At 42.4% G+C, this 23,007-nt stretch overlaps 1 protein-coding gene across 13 annotated transcripts in view; it reads left to right on the top strand.

Moving 5' to 3' along the window:
• The window catches only part of Tcf4 (transcription factor 4), a 347,041-nt gene that overhangs the window by 107,965 nt on the left and 216,069 nt on the right, over positions 1-23,007 (top strand). For all 13 annotated transcript variants that reach the window (XM_021214215.2, XM_021214219.2, XM_029547088.1 and 10 more), the window contains 2 exons: positions 9,976-10,037; positions 13,479-13,575. In XM_021214215.2, coding sequence (XP_021069874.1) covers positions 9,976-10,037; positions 13,479-13,575 — 159 coding nt within the window. The remainder of the gene's footprint in view (positions 1-9,975; positions 10,038-13,478; positions 13,576-23,007) is intronic.

Here is a 23,007-nt window from a genome sequence, read left to right on the forward strand (position 1 = left end):
TTTATTGATGATCATCAGGGTAGCTCTTTGTCAACTAGCAGTGTAGGAACCACCAAATAGTGTTTATAGCATAGGTTACTTTACTAAAACCGTCTTGCAAATTGGTTAGTGGCTAATGGACAAACAGTAGAATCTTTAAAATTCAAATAAATCCTTGAAAATTGTGTAATTTGGGGATCTGAACAAGATACCACGGTGTTAAACTCTTTCTGAATTTTGGCCTAGTCAGGGCAGCATACATTTGACCAAGTAAGTATTTGGATAAACCACAGGTACTCCATGTATTTATTTTCTACATTTTCCTAATTCTGATGAATAAAGTTAGGTATGGATAAGAATCAGATCATGTTTAGGCAGCACAGACCACTGAGGCCACGGAGTAAGGTGAGGAGAGGCACGGACTGCACCTCTGCACCCCAGACTCCCGTTAGTCAGGTGTTTCAAATTTGTTTTTGAGAGATTTCAAGTAAGCATGGAGGTAGATTTATAAAAGTGTCAACAGTTTATACAGCTTCCCAGTGCGCACAGAGTTGAGGCCTATTTACCCTTTTTAACTGTAACAGCCTTAAAGAGTAGTTGCAAATGGTAGGAACTGTGCGTTCCGTCTTGATCAAGGAGTTAGATAATCTGCCTTGTTTGCCGAAGGGTTCTGTGCCTTGAGACTTTTATAGAGTAGTATTAAAGCTCCGAGCCTTCTTATTTTGCCGATACCCAGAAGATTGCTTTAATGAGGCGTAAAGGGCCTTTTTCCAATTACAAGGGAAGAACTGTATTAAGTCCCTGCGTTATGTCAACCTGCTTTGATTTGATTACTCTGCAAGAAATGGATTTATCTGTCAGTGTTACTTAATTAAGCTTCCTCATTGATGGTTTGCAGAGTAATATAGTGTGGTTTGCACATTTGAGCCTAAATATGGAGAAAACTGGCCTAAAACTGAGACACGACCCCTGTAGACATGCAGGATTGGTCGCCTGCATTTGCAAGGTCATAGACTGTGGCGGGGGCCATAGGTGGAAGGATAGAGATTCGGAGAGGATGAAGGGAGAGCTGGCGGTGTGTGTGTCTGTGTGTGTGTGTTGATTATTTGGTACATATGTAACTATTAGAAAGCTAGATTTCTGAATGTTGAGAAGTGTTGGCTTTACCAATACCAGAGAATTATCTAGAATAGGAAATGAGAAGAGAGTACAAGAGATGGGAGGCCTCCCCCTCCTCCTTGTTCTTCCTCTTCTCCTCCTCCTCTCCATCATCATCATCATCATCATCATCATCATCATCATCATCATCATCATCATCACTGTTTTGCCAAAAGGGAACTAGAAGGAAAAAAGTAAGAAACGGAATAAAAATGTCTTTTGGGAGAAGTCGGTGACCACCGTGGTTATACAGAGCAATTACAGCCTTACAAACATTTCAATTAAAGGAGCCCCTCTTCTCAGACTCACTAATGGCACTCCAGGGAGCTTAGGAAAACGGGCAACACAACGAAGGCAGAACTGTCTTGCCCTTCAACCCTGTTCTCCTTCCTCTCCTCCTGGAACACGAAGCATCAGTGGTTGAGCAATGGAGCATCTTCTGTATCTGTGTGCATCCCTTGGTTCTGTAGCATATTCGTATCTCTCGTATGACTTTTAAAACACACATATACAAGGTTTATGTTCAAGGCCATGGAATGATGATGTGTTCTGTTAAAGCTCATTTGTGAAGTTGTTGCTCCGTTGAAGATTTTATTCTCTGCAGTTCGCCTCGTGCTTCTCACGCCGCTCGAGGAACTTGCCCACAAGAGATCCTTTAGTTTGGATCCTTGGAGGCTTTCCCCTGTGTGATGAGATTGTTGGGTAGCCTCAGCCCTCAGGCTTCAGATACCACAGCTGACCTCTGGCTGTCAATGGTCACCTGGTGTGATGCTGTGAGCCTCCTACTGTGGTGTTTGGGGAGACTTGGTTTTTCAGGCCACGATTTATGATTTTATATGACCAGTCACGGCCTCTGTGGTCTCTGACCTTTTGCTCGGGGGAGCAAGATTTGAGGGGAAGTCTCCATCATGCCAAGCATTTCAAAAGCTACCTGGATCCATCCTGGCAACGTGTCTCTCCGCATCTCCAACAGATTAGGAGAACTAGAGTATTCTCCAGGTTATTTTATAGGGATTACTACCCAGTAAAACTTGCAGGTGACTTTTGTCATGCTTCCACAGTTTAACTGTCTACCTTGCACTTGAAACAAGATTGCAGAGTTTAGACCCAGTCACACCACTGACATATTTTCGTCATGATAGTTTTGTGATTCTTTTGTTATTTTATTGTCCCCTGAATTTGTGAAAATTCTTTCCCTGATTCATATGTGTACTCTATGTATGTACATGTACATACACACACACACACACACACACACACACACACACACACACACGCCCTCCCTTTCGATTTCAGATCTGATGTGGAAAGCGCTGAGGACTCTGGAACTGATAGTGGTGAACTGAACATGGTCTCCTTTTTCTGTACTGATTGCCTCTTAGAGGGTGTGTGGCAAGTGCCACCATCTTGTCCTTTCCTTGCTCGGCTTTGATAAGTGCCGGAGAGGTGACTCCTGAGCGCTCATCCTTGCACAGATCCCACAACCCGCCTCGCCTCTAATCCAGAACAGCAGCAGCCGTGGCTGTGCTGACATGGTCTATCAGTATTAGGAGCTCCTCAACTCTTCCCATGTCGGCACTAGTCATCAAATGTGACTTCCAATCGCTCCTCTTAGAGCTCTTATTGTGCTGGGTGCTAATGAAAATGTGCGCGTCCTTAACACGCTCCTTGCTGATGAAATATTTTGAACTCTAAATTCATCTGGCACTGACAGAGAGCATATGCCCTCTCAGTTTGTGTGGAGGGCTCAGCCAAGGGTTCTTCCTGGACTAGGGAATTAGTGGGAGCCCCAGATGTCCTGTGGAGGGTATTTCACAGTGCCTGTTGTTGCAGAGAGGTCTCAAGACAGTATAGATACTAACTTATCTCTGAAAGATTATCTTTCTCAGAGGAATTTACCATCCTTAGCCTCTGCACGCTTTCTGACTATGTGGAAGTTTTAAGAGCATGCATTTGGTCGATGCACAGTGTCACTTTTTCTGTGACTTCATGGTGCTCTGGGCTCTTGGGTATTGAGCATGTTCTAGGCTCCAAGTATGGAACGATCTATTCCCAGCTCTACATCTAACCAACACATCCATTTAGTTCTCATCCTTGTTTAGAATCTACCAATCTACGTTCATAATGTTGGGTCTGTCTGCTTTACATGGATCTATGGTCGCCTAGCACAGCTTTTGACACCACTCCATTTATATATCACATGCAGAAAGGTGACTCAGTTATAAGACATAAAGGAAATATTTTAAATCCAACTGGAGCCACGGAGCAGACCTAATGCTGTTTGAATTCTTGCTTATGATAAAGCCTTAGAGCATCAAGGAGAAAGGGGCCCCACCCCCACCCCCATCTCGTGGTTCTCAGGTCTCCCGGTGATAAGGCCAGGAATCTCTCGGGTCTGTGGAGCAAAAATCCAGGAATCACAAAAGAGCCTCTGATATCCGGAAGTCACAGTTTTCAAGTGGTTTGCAGTTCTGGAGGCCTTGAGCAGGGGAGACACTCACTAACACTTCCCTTAATGTTTGACTATTGTAAATCAACCATTTACCAGAAAGGTCTCTCCTTAAGCTTGCAAATACTACCTTCCTGATCTCTCCCTGTGGGGAGATCTCTTCTGGTCTCTTTGTTTCAAGAGGCCATTAAATTTCCTAAAGTGTCCACGCTCCGTTGGTGCATGCCTTTCTCCCCGGCACTCAGAAAGTAGAGGCAAGCCAAGCCAATCTTTGAGTTCAAGGCCAGCCTGGTCTACCTGATGAGTTCCAAGATAGCCAGGACTACATATAAAACCCCTTTTTAACAAAACAAAACAAAACAAAACAAATTTTTCTAAATTGGCCTGTGTTCTCAGGGTAGAAATGTTTTTCCTGTGTCCTGGATTCCAGCTTTCCTTTGGTTTTTGGCTTGATGGAAGTTTCATATCTTGTCAGCTCATTAGTATTTTCAAGAAGATGTAAAAGAAAAAAAAAACTTGTGATCCATCGTTTTTAGTCTTATGTGGGTGAGTTATCCAAATATACTACTAGCCTGCCCTATTTCCAAGAATGGAAATCGAACTCGCTTATTTTATGGTTCACAAAAATAAGTTCAAAGAGGCCAGTGACTTATTTGGACTGTGCTGATGGGCAGAGCGGAGCCTCTGTTCTGATCTCGAGCTGCTCCCCAACTCGAAGTGGGGTGTTTCAAGCCTTGTCTGGATTCCTAGATGGTTTCAGCCTAGTTGTCCACAAATGAGCTCTACTAAGTGTCGAAGACCAGAATGAATGGAAAACCACAACAGGTTGGAATTCTGTCAGTGACTCCTTCCTTCCTTGGCAGGTGGTGGCCAAATTCTGCCCAGGTTAACTTTTGGAATTTGCTAGTGAGGGGTTAGACATCCTAGAGTAAGTCCACAGAACTAACCGAGTGAGCTGAGAGTTAGTTCCTCAATGCCTTGTTGATTTTCAGAGCCATCGGCATATATCTGTGAAGCTTGTCCTACATCAGATTAGTAATAGAACAAACAAACAAACAAACAGACTCGGGCACTTGAGCTCATTTTAATCTTTGAAGGTGCAATTTCTTCCCTTTAATGGTGTTTTCATATCATTCCTTCTGCCCATGGCATTGTGGTCCCTTCAAGCCCACAGGGAAGCAGTGGCTGGTCATCTGTACCGCAGGTGGCAGGCCCTGACTCTTAAGCCATCCTCATGCCAATGGGTTTTCTTTTGTTACGGTGTTGCCTTGGTCCTTCCTTGCGAGTTGTTTTGCCCCCCATCAAGATGGAGACACTTCCTATACAAAAAAAAAAAAAAAGTTTCCTTCCCCACTTCCTGCTTGTTTGATTTAGTAAGGAGTTAATGAGCCCCCCGCTCTGCAGCATACAAGGAATTAAAAGGCTTCTTTGCTATCAGGTATATGTTATGTATACTCATCACAGCCTGGAATGGAGTGTGCGTGTATCCACAGGGTTATTGGTAGAAGAAATGTCTGTTTCATGAACCGTAGTATGAAGCTGCCTCGGGACCTCTCGGTTTCATAAGTAAAGTGGGTCGGTCCTTTGGGTTCTGACCTCTGTTGTGAAAACTTGAATTTTCCATCAAATTAAAACTGTTAATTTTGTTTCTTTCAAACAGATTTTTACCTCTTATTCTGATAATTACCTTAAAATACCTTTTTGATCTTTGCCAATATAATAGCTTCTAACATTTCCATGTACCTCAAGCCAATATGTGGCCTACCATAAAAATTACTACACATTGGCTTTATTCATCCAAATGTTTATTTAATTTACTTAATATCGAATACCATTCTCTAATGTTCTGTGCATACAGATAATGTGGGTTAAATGCCTTCACTTCCTCTGAGGCACTAGAGGGAACATTCTAGGCAGTGTGGAATTGGGAAATTCATGCCACTGTGGCCTTTGCTGGGTGAACTCACTGAGTCTTGATCCCAGTGGATTTGTCTCGGTGCTTCTGCTTCCTAACCAGTACTCTGCCAGCCTAAGCTTCTCTTTTCTCATACGTAAACTGGCATGCGATTGGGCATGGGAAGGTCCAGCGCAAGGCTGCTCACACCTGTAGGCTTTGACTTTCTGAGAGGGAAGGACGAGTTAAGCAATTTCCACCCCATGGTCTTCAGGACACACGTGGCCAGAGATAGCTGTAAAGTCTGCACAAAAATTATAAACTTATTTTTAAAGCATTGAGGTTTTAGCACAGGGTGGTAGCTCCTGGCTTTAATCCCAGCACTTGGGAGGCAGAAGCAGGTGGAACTCTATGATCTGATGCTAGCCTAGCCTGGTCTACATAGTGAATTCTAGGACAGTTAGGGCTATATAGTGAGACCCTTTCTCCAAAAAGTAAGAAGCAAGCAAGCAAGCAAGCAAGCAAGCAAGCAAGCAAGCAAGCAAATAAATAAATAAATGGAGCCTCCCTTTTGTTTTGCTTTGTAAGTCTTAAGCATGGACTTTATAGATGTTAGTAACTGTGCTGTTGCCCAGTCAAAAGTTTGGGCACCCCTTTTATGCACAGGGAGTAATAGGAAAAAGTCATGGGGACATCAGACAGCAGACATCAGAGGCTCCACAGTGTCTGGCAGGAGATGAGTGGAGGGTTCACACAAAGCGATTCTCAAAAGTACCACTGGGACACAGTTGAGACAGGAGCATGAACTGATGTGGAGTCAGAGCTTTTTCTTCTTTCTTTGTAGTGGACTATTCATTTGTGCTTTTAAAAAGTGTGTGTGTGTGTGTGTGTGTGTGTGTGTGTGTGTGTACGCATGCTTGAGTGCATGAGGAGGTCCAAGGGATGTCAGATATTCTGGGATTGGAGTGACAGGCAGTTGTGAGCTTTCTGATGTGGGTTCTGGGAGTCCTCTGCTAGAACAGCATGTGCTCTTAACCACCAAGGCGCTCACTACCCCACGAAGCAGGCGGCGGTGCCCAGCGGTGTGGGCGGGATTTCTCGTCTGTTTCTAGTAGCATAGTCTTGTGGTTCTCATACTCTGTGGTGTGCATGGAAACAACCTGGGGACCTTGGATAAACACCGTTGCCTTTGCATCACTGGTAAGCTCCAGGCTCAGCAGTGCTTGTGATGCAGCCTAAGAAGCTGGCTTTGAAGTGAGCATGCCAAATGATTCAGATGGAGGTGGGTGGACTTGGAGATGAGATGCTCTGGCCTAGGTATTGAGGAAATACTCACATAACTGGCAGGTCTGTTGAAGCTCAGGGCAGAGAAGATGTAAACAGATGGCTAGAAGTCGCATGTTTACCTGAATTGTGAATCGCTACAACCAACTTTCTTTCTGCTGTTAGATGAGTACATGCCCATTTATATAGATTCTTCTTTCCGAAGATAAAATATGATTAGGATTCATTGGGTGGTCCTGTGTATTGAGTTGGGGAGAGCTGGTGATGTGTCTGCATCCTCTAGGTCTGATCAGCCAAGGGAGGGAAGAACCTGTTCAAAAGAGAGCAGCAGAAGAGTGGAAACTGAACGGGAGGCAGGCAGAGTGAGGTCCAGAAATGAGAAGGAGGGAAATGCCGAAGGATGGGGAAAAGAGCAGTCTGAGCTGATTGGGTGGGGAGCTCTCTGTGGAGGAACCCAGCCAGTATTTAACCTGTTTTGAAAAACCCCGACTTCCAGCATTTTTTAATTAGTGGCTTGCTCACTTTTGAAATTGCCCAGTTGGGAATACTCAAGTTTTGATGTGTTTTATCTGCCTGCTAATTAGCAGTCTGCCGGATTGACCACCCCTCCACCCCCCACCCCCCTTTATTTGGTGGACAGAAGATATGCTTAAAGGTCTGCTGAACCAGGACAGCTCAAGTCTGCTTTCAAACCCACAGACATGCTGTATGGAGGAAAGACTTCTTAGGTACAAGCCAAGTTCTACATCTTTTTCTCCAACTCCTTTTGTTTCTTCCCTGGCCTGGGGTGACTGTACCTTAGTACAGTTTATACATGGGAGGTGGCGGCCAGAACATTAATTTGTGATTGTAGTGGACTACTCCGTGCCTTTGTAGGAAGTTTAGACAAGTTCCTGACCTCTACACCAACCTGTGATAACGAAAAAGGCCTATGGAACTTGCCAATGTCCTTTGGTGGCAAAATTGCTCCCAATGGAGATTCTTTGGCAGAGTCGTATAGTCCACTTGGCCCTTGCCCATTTTATATGTCCAAAAATCTTCCCCCACCCTACATAATGGAAAGATAGATCCAAATAATATAGAGCCTATGGCAGGCGGAGAAAAATCGAATCTATTCCTCTCCTGTCTTTCAGGTAAACTTAAGGACAGGGTCTCCCATTAATCCAAGTTGTTTGTTTTTTGTTTAGTTTCTTGTTTTTAAAAGTCAGGTTGTACTAACTAAATGTTCGGCAATCTGCAGTGAATGAGAAGGCTTCCTTTTGCATCCCCCCCCCCCCCAAAAAAAAAAAAATCTGTGTTTTATTTAGGAATTAAGAGAACCATGCATGATTCCAGACTCACTCATGCGAGCTCTCTGAGGTTGTAAGTGGCTTCTCTCTGAACTACAGCTCAGTGTGTGCAGGGCAGGATAGTGTGTTGGCTTGTTAAACAGCAGGTTTTTCAAATGTTTCGTACCTTGTCTTCGGGCTCCGTGTCGTCTCCTGAGCTTTCTTTTTCTATGCCTCCAGCTCACTGTGCACTGAGTCTAACTGTCCACCGGGGACATCTACCCGCAGTTTCTTGTTTTCTGGAGTACCAACCAAGAGGAATTGAAGAATTATGGTTAAGAGCGAGGGAAAGAGGGAGGAGCGGGGAGAGACAGCAAGAGGGAAAGAGAGTAGGGCCAGGATGCTAGGGGCACAGAGAGATAGAGGGAGGTTGACGACTCAAGTTTCTTAGCAGTAAGTTTCTGTTGCTCTCCCCATCTCTTAAGATATCCTATAACACCATGTGCTCCTCTGTACCCAAAAATAAGCCAATTAATTATACTGTGATCGTTTCTGCTGATAATACACTAGCAGCAGTGATAAAAGGAATGTCAGTAGACCATTATGAGAATAAACAGTGTCAGGGAGATGAGGGGAGAGCCAATCCATGGGATTATGTCTCCTGTAACAGAGCTTCACACCTCCTCCGATCCTGTCAGGGGATGTTTGTGACGGCTCTCTGTCATCAACCAGGACACACACACACACACACACACACACACACACACACTGGAGATGAGCTTTTTTATCAAAAATCTCAAGGCTATCCCCAAATATAGCATGCTCCTTAGAACACCATGTTGGGTTCAGCAGTTGGAATGGATAACTTCTGCCTCTGCCTGGCTCTCCTCAGGAGTGTAGCCCATAATATCCCTGATGGACCACTTCTTACCCTAGCCGGCATTAGAACTGTGCAGGAAGAGAGTTTGTGAGTCCCACCTTCCTGGCCATAGACCAACGTCTCTTCCCGTATTATTTATCAGTATAAAATATTGCCTTATAATCCAATAGCAATCTTAATTTCCACATGGCAGATGCCAAGATGATAATTTACCCTGTAGTAGAAGGTCATATATCAAAGAATATTTGGGCAGCAAAAATTAATCTTGAACGATTAACAAGGGAATAGGACACAAATTTGGGTGGGTAGAGGGGAGGGGCAGGTCTGTAAACAGAAAGGGTGAATACGATCAAATGCACTATATCAAATTCTAAGTGATGATGATGATGATGATGATGCCGATGACAGTGATGATGGTAGTCTAGGCTGTATGGAAAATCCTGGGACTTTTGTTTTACTCTTTTTTTTTTTTTTTTTTTTTTTTTTTTTTTTTTTTTTTTTTTTTTTTTTTGGTTTTGGTTTTGGTTTTTCAACCTTTACAAAAGCCCAAATATCTCCACACTGTGCTGTTGGGAGCACACTACTGAGTTCCCTCATTTTGTTGTCTGCTGTAATAAACTTGGCTGGAGAACAGACAGTATCCAGTCGTGTTCTGGCAGCGATGCTGACAGTGTCAGTGTGGGTATTTACTTCAGCTTAACTTTCCTTTCGGATTAAAATTGTGTTCGTGTACTTTCAAGTTTGTTTCTGTCCAAAAGATTTTAATAAAACTTTAAGCACAGTTTCCTCTCTTTCACAAAGGAGGCTCTCAATTGCTGTGGAGGATAGAAGCAATTTTTATGTGCATACCACTGGTTCCTGAGGGCCCAGCTCACTTCTGCTGTGAATTTAAATTAGTTAATTTAAGTCTATGGGTCAGGAGCCACTGTCATCATGGTAGCCCTGTGCCTGGTTCTTAATTAAAGGCAACAGGAGATTAATTTGAAACATTAATTTAAAAGTGCATATACAAAAAGAAAGAATTATTGCAAGAAAGCCTAAAGAACTTCTCTCTTGTCCCTAGATGTAGAAGACAGAAGTAGCTCAGGGTCCTGGGGAACTGGAGGCCATCCAAGCCCATCCAGGGTAAGTATATCTAATCTTTCTCCCTGCAAGCAGACATGGCATATATGTAAATTGACTAAGCATCTAACATGCATCACGCATGCACATACGAGGGTGCATGCTTAAGTCCACACACACACACACACACACACACACACACACACACACACGGGTGAGTACATGCAAACCTGCACAGATCTGTATGTGTCATGAGTTTAATGACAGCCAGCTTTCTGGGATTCTTTGCTGTTATTGGCTACCATGCCTGCGTTTATACCTGTTGCTTTGGTACTAACATGAAGAGAAATCTTCTCTCAAGCCACATACATGCCTTTACCTTTGCCAGCCCATGGTCAAGTCTGGCGGGAAGTCATTTGTTGCCTTCAGACCACGTTCATTTAGATAAATGCTAACGTGTCCAGCATAGACATGTGGGTGTGCGTAGACTCCTGAATAACACACTGAGGTTCTAGCATTAGTACGATGTGCACAGGAAGTGGGCGCTGTTTTTACTTTATGTCCATGTTACTGTTCCACCAGTTGGGCATTGCATATGATATCTTTAATGCAATTCTTTGAAGGTTCTCTCTGCCCAGAGCAGGTTTCATAATACACATGCAATGTCCCTGGTCAGAAGTAGACCTAGCATGTTTAAATGAACATCCCTCCTCCTGCTCCTCAGGCTGGCACAGCCAGCTGGGAGGGGACATCTTACTGTAAGTGTCCCCCATCCGGGGGAAGTCTCTGCTTTGTCACTAGAGGCAGAGGTGGCCCACCAAGCTGCCAAAAGGGCTATTTTAGCCAGTCCTACTTAACACTTTGCACCTGTCCTTGGCCCCGGGAGCCCCACACTGGTCTTCAGGGTGTAGGGGGATCTCTAAGCCGACGAGGAACTCTTTGGAGCCCTGGAGCAGCTGTCAAGCTTGACATTCTAATGCATTCTATGGATGGGTTGAGGAAATCTCTCCTCCTCCTCCTCAAGTTACAGCCTGCACTTGCACAAATAAATCCAATCCCTTGACAGCAGGCGGGGATGGCAGACCTTCCCTGCATTGTTCTGTGTTCTCAGGCAACCTTAGACTCTCCTCCTTACAGACAGTTATCCGTGCTCTGGACGACCCTGTAAATACTGAACCAAATTCTCCTAGTAACTGTTGATTTCCTACTATTAGCTTACTTTTAAAATTTAAAATGTCTTACAGTGTATCTAGTCTAATATATAACGCACTTTCAGTTGAATTTTGGCAAGCAAAGCCTGTTTAGAATCTTTTTGACTTTTAAGCTTACTTTCCAAAAACTGTGATTTTTTTTTTTTTTTTTAATTGAGATAAAAGGCCCAGTGGGATGGCCCAGTGGGTAAAGGCACTCGCTTACTGCTATGTTTGACAACTTGAGCCCTGGGACCTACAGGGTAGAGTGAGAACTGACTCCAAGTCGTACTTTGATTTGCATAGGCTGTGGCACACATGTATGACGTGCCCACCCACAACACACATAAAAACAATATATATAATTAAGGAAAAAGAAATACATTGTTAGGACCTGGAAAGTAGGTCACTCTGCAAAGAGTTTACATACAATCATAAGGCCTAAGGTTTTGGCTTATTTTTGGTTTTGTTTTTTCCCCCCATAGTGTGTTATTAAGAAAAACCTAATCTAGGGATGGTATTGTGTACTTATAGTCCCAGCACTAGGGGATCACTGGTCAGCTAGCCTACCCTCATCTCTACATTTGATACCTGACTTTGACTTCTGGCTACCACAAACACATACCAATCACTCACTACAAACACATACCACCCACACAAGCAAATACATTCACTTCCCCACATGAGTACACACACACACACACACACACNCACACACACACACACACACACACACACACACACACACACACACGAATATATCAGTACCTAAGAAACTCATGCCAGTGAATGATTTGAATCATTATATTCTATTTCCATCTCCTCAACCCAGGGAGTTTCATGGATGGATGTTTGTAGCCCCAAATGAGGGGCCCTTGCTGTGTCTCTTATCATCAGTGGTGGTACCATCCTCCACTATGGATGGATGAAACATTTTAAGTTTGTAGTCTGCTATCTCAGCTGAGGATATTTCACAAATAATAACGTGCAGTATACAACGCCTGGGCGGGTCTTTAATGTGTGACATCTAGTTACAAATTAATGACCTAGCAGGGTGGGATTGCAGCAGCCTCTGGCTTAATTTTTTTATACATGAAGAAAGGCAAGCCAGAAGAGTGTTTGTCATGAAGGCTGCGGTCCTCCCTTAGTGAGGTGATCTGACTCCATGTTGCTCTCACAGCCTCCATCTTTGATGTGTGGCAAGACCCTGCCGTTTGGCTAACATACCAACCTGATGCCTCTGGGTCTATTTGGCTTAGACTTTATGGACAGTTCAACCAGCTGAGCAGACACTCCCCCCTACCACGCATTCCAACCCCCTTTTTCTAAACACTTTATGCTCTTTAATAGGGTGATATTTGAATCAAATAACACATTGTTTTTTTTAACTCTTTCTTACATGGTATTGAATTTCTCCATGAACTTAAGTGATCGGAAAGCTTATAAACAAAATATTAATTTTAAATTCTGGGGGTGAGGAGAACAATATTATAGTGAGACATTTTTTTCCCAGAAACTGTCCCCCTTAAAATTACTTTTGTGGGGCATATTTTGCTTACCTGCAGAAATACTGATTTATACTGAAGCTTTCAGCTCTGTGCGTCATTATTGTGTGAGAGTGTCACCCCCACGTCACTGCCCATATGCAGAAGTCAGGGAACATCACCACAGGCTTATTTCTTTGTTCCACTTTTACGTGGATCCCACAGGTTGAGCACAGCAAGCGCCTTTCCCCTCTGCGCCACCTCACAGGCCCTGTATTGATGCTTTGATGTTTGTTCCTAGTTCAAGTATGATAGTTTTCACACTTGTATGTGTGAATTACTAATATAATGAGCCATTCATTTTGCAGCTGCAACAGAAGCTAAAATCAAACATTGAAACTGTAATATTGCGAGCTAAATGTTGCTTAAACAACTCAACCTTGCTTTTACAAGGGTCAATCAATCACTGCAGGCTATGAATCCGTTCTGCCTGCTTTGACATAGGTTCTGAGAAAGAAGAACTTTTTGTTATATGCAGCTTACTTCACAGGTGATGTTTTTGGTGTAGTATTTCACTTAATCACATCAAAAATTTCATGCAGTATCTTTGTATCAATATTTCACAGCTATCATTACAGGAAACATTTGAATTCTGTGGATTAAGGAGTTCCCTCTAACTTACTATTCTTATGAAGTTTCAGGTTCTTACAGTGAGATTGCATGGGGTATATGATAACTAACCAGTTTCTTTTGATTGGAGATGTTTCAGTATTGAGGTGTGTTTATGCTTGTACTTTTAAATGTGACTTACCCTGTCAATTTATTTACAGAACTATGGAGATGGGACTCCCTATGACCATATGACTAGCAGGGATCTTGGGTCACACGACAATCTCTCTCCACCTTTTGTCAATTCCAGAATACAAAGTAAGAAAAGTTTTATATCAGCATATACTTTTGGAAAGCTTATGTTTTGCCAATGGAAGATAACTGCCTCAGATAAACATTCAGCCTTTAAGAGAAGGGATAGTCAGTTTACTATATTGCTCCTAAAGCATAGAAATACCATTCATAAATAAATAATAACAAAATGGGTGTGAATATAGTAAGTTTTAAAAATGTGGAATTTCGGTGATACAATATCTTTGTACAATTTTGTCTTTCTTAGACATAAAGTGTCCTTTAACAGAAAGTAGTTTCCTCAGGACACAGAGGAGAATATTTGTGATAAAATATTTGGCTTTTAGAGTAACAAGTCATACAGTCAGAGTAGCTCCTTCAAGGTGAATTGTACAATCAGTTGTGTTTTTACCAGGGTGTGGATTTAATGTTGCCCATTAGTTAGACCTGATTCTATTCACTTTACAAAAGCCGTATAGCGGCTTGCAGTTGGAGTCTGTCTGCAGGCTTCTTCTGTGCCCCATACACTGGCTTCACTAGCATATTCCTCCGCCTTTGGCTACTCAGTGGGGATGTTGGTTTAACAGCAGTAACCCTAGCAATGAAAGGGTGATCCACAATGGCTTAAAAGGTCCCAGTGGCCAGATCCTTCCTTTTGATTGGAGACAATGATCTTTGTTCTAGTAAATGTGAGTTCTTCACAATATTAGGAAGTCTTTCAGAGTGGCCAAATGCTATTGCAAATTGATCAATAAATGAAGTTCAATTTCATGGGCACAAGCTGTTGGGCCACTCTCGAAGGAAAATTCTGAGCAATAATTATATCCTTTTGAAACTGTAATTGCAAATGCTTTTCAAGAGTGTCCTGATTTTAAGCCTTGGAAGCTCTGCCAGTTACTTAAGGTGTTGATGGTCCTTTAATCACAGGTTTTGTTTTGTTTTGTTTTTTAATTTCCATCCAATCAGGCATTTAACACAAAGTTGTTTCGAATGGATAACATCTAGTTTATGCCTTTGAGTGTCTTCTCAGAGAACCACAGAATGCTATTTGATCTAAGAGCTTGTTATTGGTTGCTTCTTTTTGACTTCAAAAATGGTAGAGTTGATGCTGAGGTCCTAATTTGTAACTAAAGTAGGAGTCCCTAGCTCTTTTTAATTATTGGTGAAAAATAAGTCCAGCCTCAGCAAATTCAAGGTGTGTGGGAAATCTGTGATGGGGGATTTGGTAATTTGGATTTTATAGGACAAGTTTCAAGTCTTTGGTGTCAAGTGCCGTGATTTTAGGATTTCTGTTTTTGCTTCTCTGTTCATTTTTCTCCCGTGACTACATATGATAGAGTCAAAGATAAAGTTAAGAAGGTGGTCTAAGATGTAATGTGAAAAGAATATACTAACTTCATTTAGAAAAGTCCAAAATTATTCTCTGATGAGCTAAAATGTTACCTAAAATACACAAGCTACTCCTGTTTAGAAGTTTGGTGTGTACTCGAATGGGTTTCAAGAACAGTCTGATGGGTTCATGTTTTAGAACATAACAAGGCATGCAACTTATTCAAATAATGGCTATGCTCCGCATTTCTTCATGGACAAATACTTCCCCAAACTAGTTTTTTTAATCCAAACTATTTAAATATAAGTGGGCTGACACTGTAGACTTGGTTCTTTTTTGCCTGGTCGTTGTTTAAGTTGAAAACTCATATCAGCGTCTGTCTTTCATCAGCCTGCCTTCCTTCCCATTAGATTCTTAGTCATGGAGGCCAGTACAGAGTCCTGCATTGTGCTGGAACCTCTGTTGTGTGGGTGAGGCTCCTGCCCACTGTCCTCAGTGCAAAGGCTTCTCTGTTAGATAAGCTGTCTGGTCTGAAACACGGCCCTTTATTGTTTACAAACTGCGACATTTTCCACCTCAAGCAGATTTCTGCACAGAAAAGAATTGTGCTTGGGCTAAATGGTTTATATGACATTAACAGAGCAGTGTCAGACTTGGGTCAGGAAAGTCACCCTAAGAGCGAGAGGTCACTGTGCAGTGTGCAAAAGGACACAAGGAGAGAGAAAGGCATGGGAGCATATATGAGATGCCTTACATTTTTAGTTTAGGGAAGAATGGGTGCCGGTGCCTTTAACATTCCCCCCTCCCTCCAATTTGTCCAGACGCTTGCTTGATTGGCTTGGGCATCTCAGGGCCTGACTCTGGGAACAAAGATCTTCTCTGAGTTAGCCCAGGGTGCTGAAAGTACTTTTTATGACAAGTCCTTTGGGTGCTATGTTTTTTATTTTTATTTTAAAGAAAGAAAGAAAGAAAGAAAGAAAGAAAGAAAGAAAGAAAGAAAGAAAGAAAGAGAGAGAGAAAGAAAACATGATTTCTAAAAGCAATTTGCAAACAGAGATAAAGTAAGAGCCCTTGCTGGCCAGCAGGTTGAACTCTTAGAAGGCAGTCATGGCTGAAGTCCACTCCTGAATCGTGAACTGGTTTCCATTAACCCTACAGAAGATTTCTTCCTATTTCAAAGACTTTGTTCTGCCATGCCACATTAGGGTAAAAGCTATAGCATTGGAAATAAATCAGCCCCTTTATTGGAGCAGATTCTCTATTGTCAAATCAATCAAGTCTGTGACTGAATTAGATGTCTGCTACAGAAATAAGCGACACTAATTTTACGGGAAAGAGTTATTAACTGCAGGTGACCTGATTTGTTTCTTTAAAAAAGAAACAAAACCAAAAACTGTTTACTTATGAAGTTTGGTTTTATTTCAATGAAAGAAAAAGATACTGCATTCATTCTTCTTTTTTTTTTTTTTCTTTTTTAGTACATCGTTATGATTTATTTTCTTTCTTATGGCAATACACTATTTTAGCGACAGGATACAAATACCTGTTAGCATGTTGGCCCATAAACTTTTTTTATAACAAAGTCATTTTTTCTTTTACAAGTGTCAATGTTTAGAATTCATATGAATGATCCTTTACAAATGCTACAATTTTTTTTTAGAAAATGAAATTTCTGCATGATACCAGAATAAACAGAACACACTCTTTTTGTGCCTTTATCTTAAAATTCCCGCCAAATGGGATATAACTGATAAGCATTAAAGTGACCTTATCAATCTTTTCCTTTAGAAATCAATTTCTTAAATCTGAAACTAGTGCACTGTCTCATGCTTGTGTTATCCCCAGTGTAGACCTAGGTGAGCACAGGTTTGTATAAATATGAGTGCACACATTCGCCCGTGTGTGCCTGTTACATGGGGAGAACTAATGACCCTCCTTAGCTACAGGTTGTCTTTAGGAGAGCCCTTGTCTAGCTGTGGTTGTTGTACATACAGGTTCAGTACGTGATGCTTTATAAACCTGGCAAAGGACATATAACTAGTCAAGAAGCAAACCTCTGAGACAAAGTGGCCTTTTGCTTTTGTTTTGCTATGGGACAGGCTTTGAGTGATGGGGAATCCAATGAGCAACTTCTCTTCACTTGATGTTCCTCTGTGGACTAACTTATAGCCTTCCTTGAGGCACTAATGACCTACTTGCCTTACATGTGATCCAGTGTATAGATTTGTATATGAGGATACAAGTCCTGTCTTAATGTAATCTTCTCTTGTATTTATGAACCAGCTTACTTAAACCTTTACAGGCTGTCATTTGGGTAACTTTTGGAACATGCTAACAGGACAGAGTCTAGTCTAATGTCTTTAAGATTATTTCCTCGGTCTAGAATTGTATGAAAGTTCTGGTAAGGAGCACACACAATATAGATATTTTCAGAAGTTATCAGTTTTTTAAATTTTTTTTGGCCTATATTAATACAATAAATTTGGCCTTGCCAGGCATTAACCTTTTTGCAAGTTATTGTCTGAGCAGTTTGTAATGGCAGCCAGTATATTTTTCAGCTGAACCGCTTTGATCTAAGGAAGGATGGGAGCATGTATTTTCCTTCTATTGTTCCAGAGTCTCAGTTAGAAACCACATTGTTTGAGGATGAGTCTGTTGCCCTGTGAGGTTAGGTTCTTGAATTGGTGAGAGGAGGCGGCAGTGAAAAGTGATACATTGTAACAGTTGCCTGTAGCTTCCCTGTCAGGTGATACATTGTAACAGTTGCCTGTAGCTTCCCTGTCAGGTGATATATTGTAACAGTTGCCTGTAGCTTCTCTGTCAGCTGCTGCAGTTTTCGTATGCTCCAGGGTGAGCGGTTGGGTTTCCTAGCTGTGGTATTTGTGTCTAGTCTTTAGTCAGACTGCACCAGGCCAGTGAATAATTCACCACCAAAGTCACTGTTTTTAAACCAGCTCAGTGGAACATTTTACTGTGGGATTAGATGGAGGATTCTGGGAAGAACTGAAGAAAGCTGCTGGCTTATAGGTTGACCTTTGAGTCTCATCTGGGTTAGCCGTTGGTATTTTGATTTGGTTACTGTGGTCATATTGTGACAGCTGCTGGCTCATTATAATTCGGTTCCACTGCTCTGTTTGCCTAGCAGGAATATTTAGGTTTGTATTACTTCAGAGTGTTTATGGCTACCGTGAGCTTACCCCAGCAGAAAGGTGAAGCATTGCGGGCTTTCCCACCCCAGCAGCGGAGGCAGGTGATGCCGACTTCTTTAAAAAAAAAAAAAAAAAAAAAGACATGTTCTTGAAGATGCTAATGTGGTGTTTCTTTTCAGTGAAAGATGGAAAATACCCAATGAATTGGCTTTTATGAGGAAAACTGTTTTTGGAAATCTTTATGTGCAAAGGGAAGCATGACCGCAAAGAAACCTCATTTTTTCAAAGCCTGGGTAGTTTTACTAGCCCACTCGGGCAGGTGGGTTTTTACTAGCCCACTAGGTCAGATGCAGAAATGTAAATATTAATAAACAGCAAAAGCCAACTCTGGAAAGTCTTGTTCACTTGTAAAGTATCCTGAAGCAAGTAGTTGAGCAGGCAGCTTTTAAGTCCATTAATGTTCCTCCCTGAAGGTCTGCTTATTATTTCTATCATTAGTAGTAGCATTTTTACATTTATTCTGGCATTGAACTCTGTACATTTGGCCTTATATATTCTAGCAAGTGCTCTGTTGTAGAACTGAACACCCGGCCTTAGTGGTCAGGCTTGTACATATGAGTGTGCGCGTGTGCGTGTGCGTGATGGCAATGGCATTCTCATTTTATGTTGTCTGGTTGTCATCTCTAACGTTGCGCTGATAATATGGAACCTGCAACTCTGCATATGAGGAATCTTTAATGGTGTCCTTCTCTGATTTCACTTGCTTTGCCTGAGATTTTCAATTCTTTTGTTATTGTTTTGGATTTTTTTTTGTTTTTTGTTTGTTTGTTTGTTTGTTTTGAGGTGAGTTCTGATTCTTTTACTATTGAACCAACTTCAAGAAATATTCTGAAAAATATGCTGTAAGTTGTGGCATTAGTGATTTTAGCTGCTGTGGTAAGGTTTGGGCTCAGAAAGTTCCAGTCTTCTCCTGGTTTCCTATATTGCCTAGATTGCTTAGCGCTCTCTGTTTTTCTTCTTTTAGCTGAGGGAGGAAGAATCCTTTGGAAGGTCTCTGTGGTGATTTTGTAATCTCACGATCCTTTTTTCTTACTGTGTCATTTTTGACTATAGCCTGTATTCGATCATTAGAGGAGTTTGTTTCCTTGTTTTAAAACCTTTATCCCTATTTTATGAGGTCTTGTATTTTTCAAATGTACGTTTTTTGTTTTTTTTTTTTGTTTTTTGTTTTTTGTTTTTTTAAATTTGAACTAATGTGCCCAGTGGAGGTCCCAGCTCTCTGGAGGCAGAGGCAGACCCATCTCTGAGTTGCAGGCCAGCCTGGTCTACAAAGTGAGTGTCAGGGCAGCTAGAGTTGTTACAGAGAGAAACCCTGCCTTGAAACAAACAAACAAACAAACAAACAAACCCCCAACCCCCCAAAAAAACAAAACAAAAAAAAAAAAAAGAAAGAAAGAAAATTTAAATTTGTTTGGTGTGTGCGTACATTGGAGTATGTGTGGGTATAGATGCACCACAGTGCATGTGTGCAGGGTGAAGGGCAGCCTAAGGAGTTGGCTCTCCTTCCACCAAGTGTGCTCCATCAATTGAACTTGTTCGGCCACAAGTGCCTTTACCTGCTGAGCCATTTTCTCGGTCCAGAATGTAACCTTTAAAACACTGTCTCAGTTAAATGTTTCTTTTATATCTCCACTTTTTCCAGATCTATAATTAAGGGATGGATTTAGCATGAAATTGCAACTCATTCAGTTGAATACCAGAGAGTGTTCTGTAGCAGGCCAGTATTTAGGGGAGCCATACAGGACCTCAACAAATTGCCTTGAATGGTCCCAGATAAAAATAAGATATATAAGGTTTAAACTCTGAATGAAATACCCATATTAGAGTCTGCTCTAGCTCCTACTAAACCAGAAGAAATCCTGTACCAAAACCTGGCTGACCGAAATTCAAAGTTCATTTTATACTTGTGTCTTCAGCTATACAGACTATGCTCGTATCGTTAGGGTACGGTTCACACTGTGGTTTGGTAGATTTTGGGTTTCAATATCCACACCACTGATTGTTTGATGTGTAAGAAGAAGTCAGTGAAATCAAGATTATTTTGAAAAGCCATTGAGGAAGTTGATGGCTGCCAGCGTTCAGATAACTCACTTCCTGCTGTCCGGTCAAGGATCACCTCTGCTGCTCTTTTCTTCAATGGTCTCGCTGCCTTCTCATTCTGCCATCTCCTCTCTATTGCAACGAGATTCACACTGTGCCCGTGAAAGACTTTCACAGTTCGAACAGGTTTGCAAAGGCTGCCTTTTTCTGAAAGTTAGAAGGGCCGATAACCAGAAAAAATGTACCTTGAGAAGTGCGGGCCACAGAGCTATGTAGTTCCCCTGGGGAATGGAGTGGGTTCCATGCAAGGCTGGCTCTTGAGCTGTGGTAACTCCAGCTCTGCGAAGCCTGAATGTCTGAAGCCAAAGTGTGTGACAGTTTGCACCACATGCTGAGACCACTGAAGAAAGAGAAAGAGGAAAAAAAAAATTACTGATTCCGAAAGAAAGAAACAAATAGATTTAATTTAAGATTTACATGCAAATGGTGAGATAGGAATATCTGATTTGTGTTCTAGGTATTGGAAAATTTGACTAATGGTAGGTTAATTTATTTTTTATTTTTTATTTTTTGCTTCCTAAGTTTGGTGCTAGCCACTGCTAGAATGTGTTTGCAGGTCTGTGGTTTCATGGCTGGTGGCTCTGGGGTTCTTTTGTCCTTATCATTGTCCTGGAATGACTCATAGCTTCTGTGAGATCCAGAGGGATGCGCTTAGCGACATCTGTCTGTCCCTTTCCTCTCTGGTTCCCGGATTCTCTGCCTGTCTCTGGATTTGGGAACTGGGGTGGGTAATGGCTGTGCATGTGATAACTCACAGCCACTTCAGTGCAAAAGACAAGAGAAGGATGCTGAGAAGCCACAGCAGCCACTTGATTGGTGGTGTCCACTCTTAAAGGCATCTTTTAAAGGTTTATTTAGTTGCGTGTGTATGAATGTTTGGCGTGCATGTGTATATATAAACAATATCTGTGCCTGGCACTCGTCGAGGACAGAAGAGGGCACTGGACCCCCTGGACCTTGAACTAGGATAACTCTGAGCCACCTTACGGATGCTGGGGACCTCTCTGCCAGAGCTACAGGTACTCTGAACTATTGAGCTAGCTCCCCTGTCCCCAAAGTGTACATTTTACAAGTGAACAGTAAGTACTTCTTCATGCCCGAATTGTGAAATCCACGAGCAAAACTTCATGCAATGAAGCATAAAAGTGTGTCTTACTTTTGGTCAGATACTGAGAAGAAAGGACAGAGTAGATCAATAGGTACTGCGGTAAGCTTGGTGCTGGAGTTTGGGGCAGGGTGTTTACTTTTATCCACAAGCCTAAGCCTTCCTTGTGCCGATTCCTGAGCAAGTCAGTAGGCAGCTATTTACCGTCGTGCCCCAGCATTGACAAACCCTTCTCCTTTCCGGCTCTGGCTTTTCTATTCTCCACCGTCTCCAGAGCATTCCGTCCAGTAGCCAGCCTACAGTCGCAGACACCAGTCTCTTTGGTGCTCTCATTGGTAGAGCCAAAGGTCAATCTGAATTCCGACAGCTTCCTATTACACGCATGCCGCACAGGCTGGGCACCCTGGACGCACCCCTAAAAGCGATAGGCAGAGAAACTCTCTCTCTCCTGGGTCAGCCATGCTCAACCTGTCAGCTGCAACCCCCTTGGGGATCAAACAGCCCTTTCACAGGGGTCGCATATCAGATACCCAGCACAGCAGATAGTTTAACTACAATTCACAACAGTAGCAAAATTACAGTTAGGAAGTAGCAATGAAAATAATTTTATGGCTGGGGTCATCATAACATGAGGGGCTGTATTAAAGGGTTGCAGCCTGAGGAAGCCTCTGGACTAGACTCAGTCTCTAGGGTATTCACCTGCAGCAAGTTGTCACTCTACACTGAAGCAGGCAGAGAAGAATGCCCACCCTGTGTGGTGGGGTGCGAGGGGGGCGTCTCTCTTTGTATTTCTTATGTATATAATTTTACTTGCTGAAGTAATGTGAAGGATTAGGTGTGGCAAAAGACATCTAATTCTGGACAACATGCCAAGACTGGGTAAAATTGTAAGGCCATTCTCCAACTTTTTGGCCCAAAGTTTTCTAATCCTGCTGAAGAGTACCATGACGGGAATTAGTCTGGTGGGGTGGGGGAGAGAACCCAGACCATGGAAAAGGCTTTCTGCCTATGAAGATTAACAGGGTAGGCAACTGACTGGTGTCTTTATTCAGTAGGAAAGCTGTTCTTTACAGTCTTCATTAGGAAGATGGCGTCTCAGAATTTTGTATATGACAAGCTCAGAGAGGTAACTAGTACACTACCTCTTGACAGACTCTGGGCCTGGGAGAGGATTAAATACTGAATTTCTTTAAAAAAAAAAAAAAACACTATGGAGGAGGGGGTATAGGTGTCCCATTATATGCTGTAGAGGTCAGAAAACAGACAGGTTTTCCATTCCCTCCCTCTGTGTGTTCTGGGAATCAAATCCACGATCCAGGCTTGCACATACATGTTCCCACTAAGCCATCCCTTTTGCCTCCTACACACTGAATTTTTTTCAAGCATTTCCATCATCCCCCATATCCAGAGCAGTTACTAGCACATCGTCTAGTAAAGGCTGTGTGTTTTCCTCAGCTGCTCTGCGGCAGCCGCATGAACACGTGACTGCTGTCAGTGTTCTGCTTGACACCACCCACGGACCCAGGAACTGCCCATTTTAAGCCTGGGTTCCCTCAAGAGGTGCCATGGCATCTGTCCCTCTATGGGACTGTTAGGGCAGTGCAGAGATACACACACTGTTGGCCTTTTTCTGGTCCTGGTTATGAAGTGAAAATGTCGAGCCTTTGAGCCACCGGTGATAACAGCTGTAAAACCACCTTTGTTTCCTAGTGCGG

Source organism: Mus pahari, chromosome 15 (genome assembly GCF_900095145.1).
Source record: "Mus pahari chromosome 15, PAHARI_EIJ_v1.1, whole genome shotgun sequence".
NCBI lineage: Eukaryota > Metazoa > Chordata > Mammalia > Rodentia > Muridae > Mus > Mus pahari.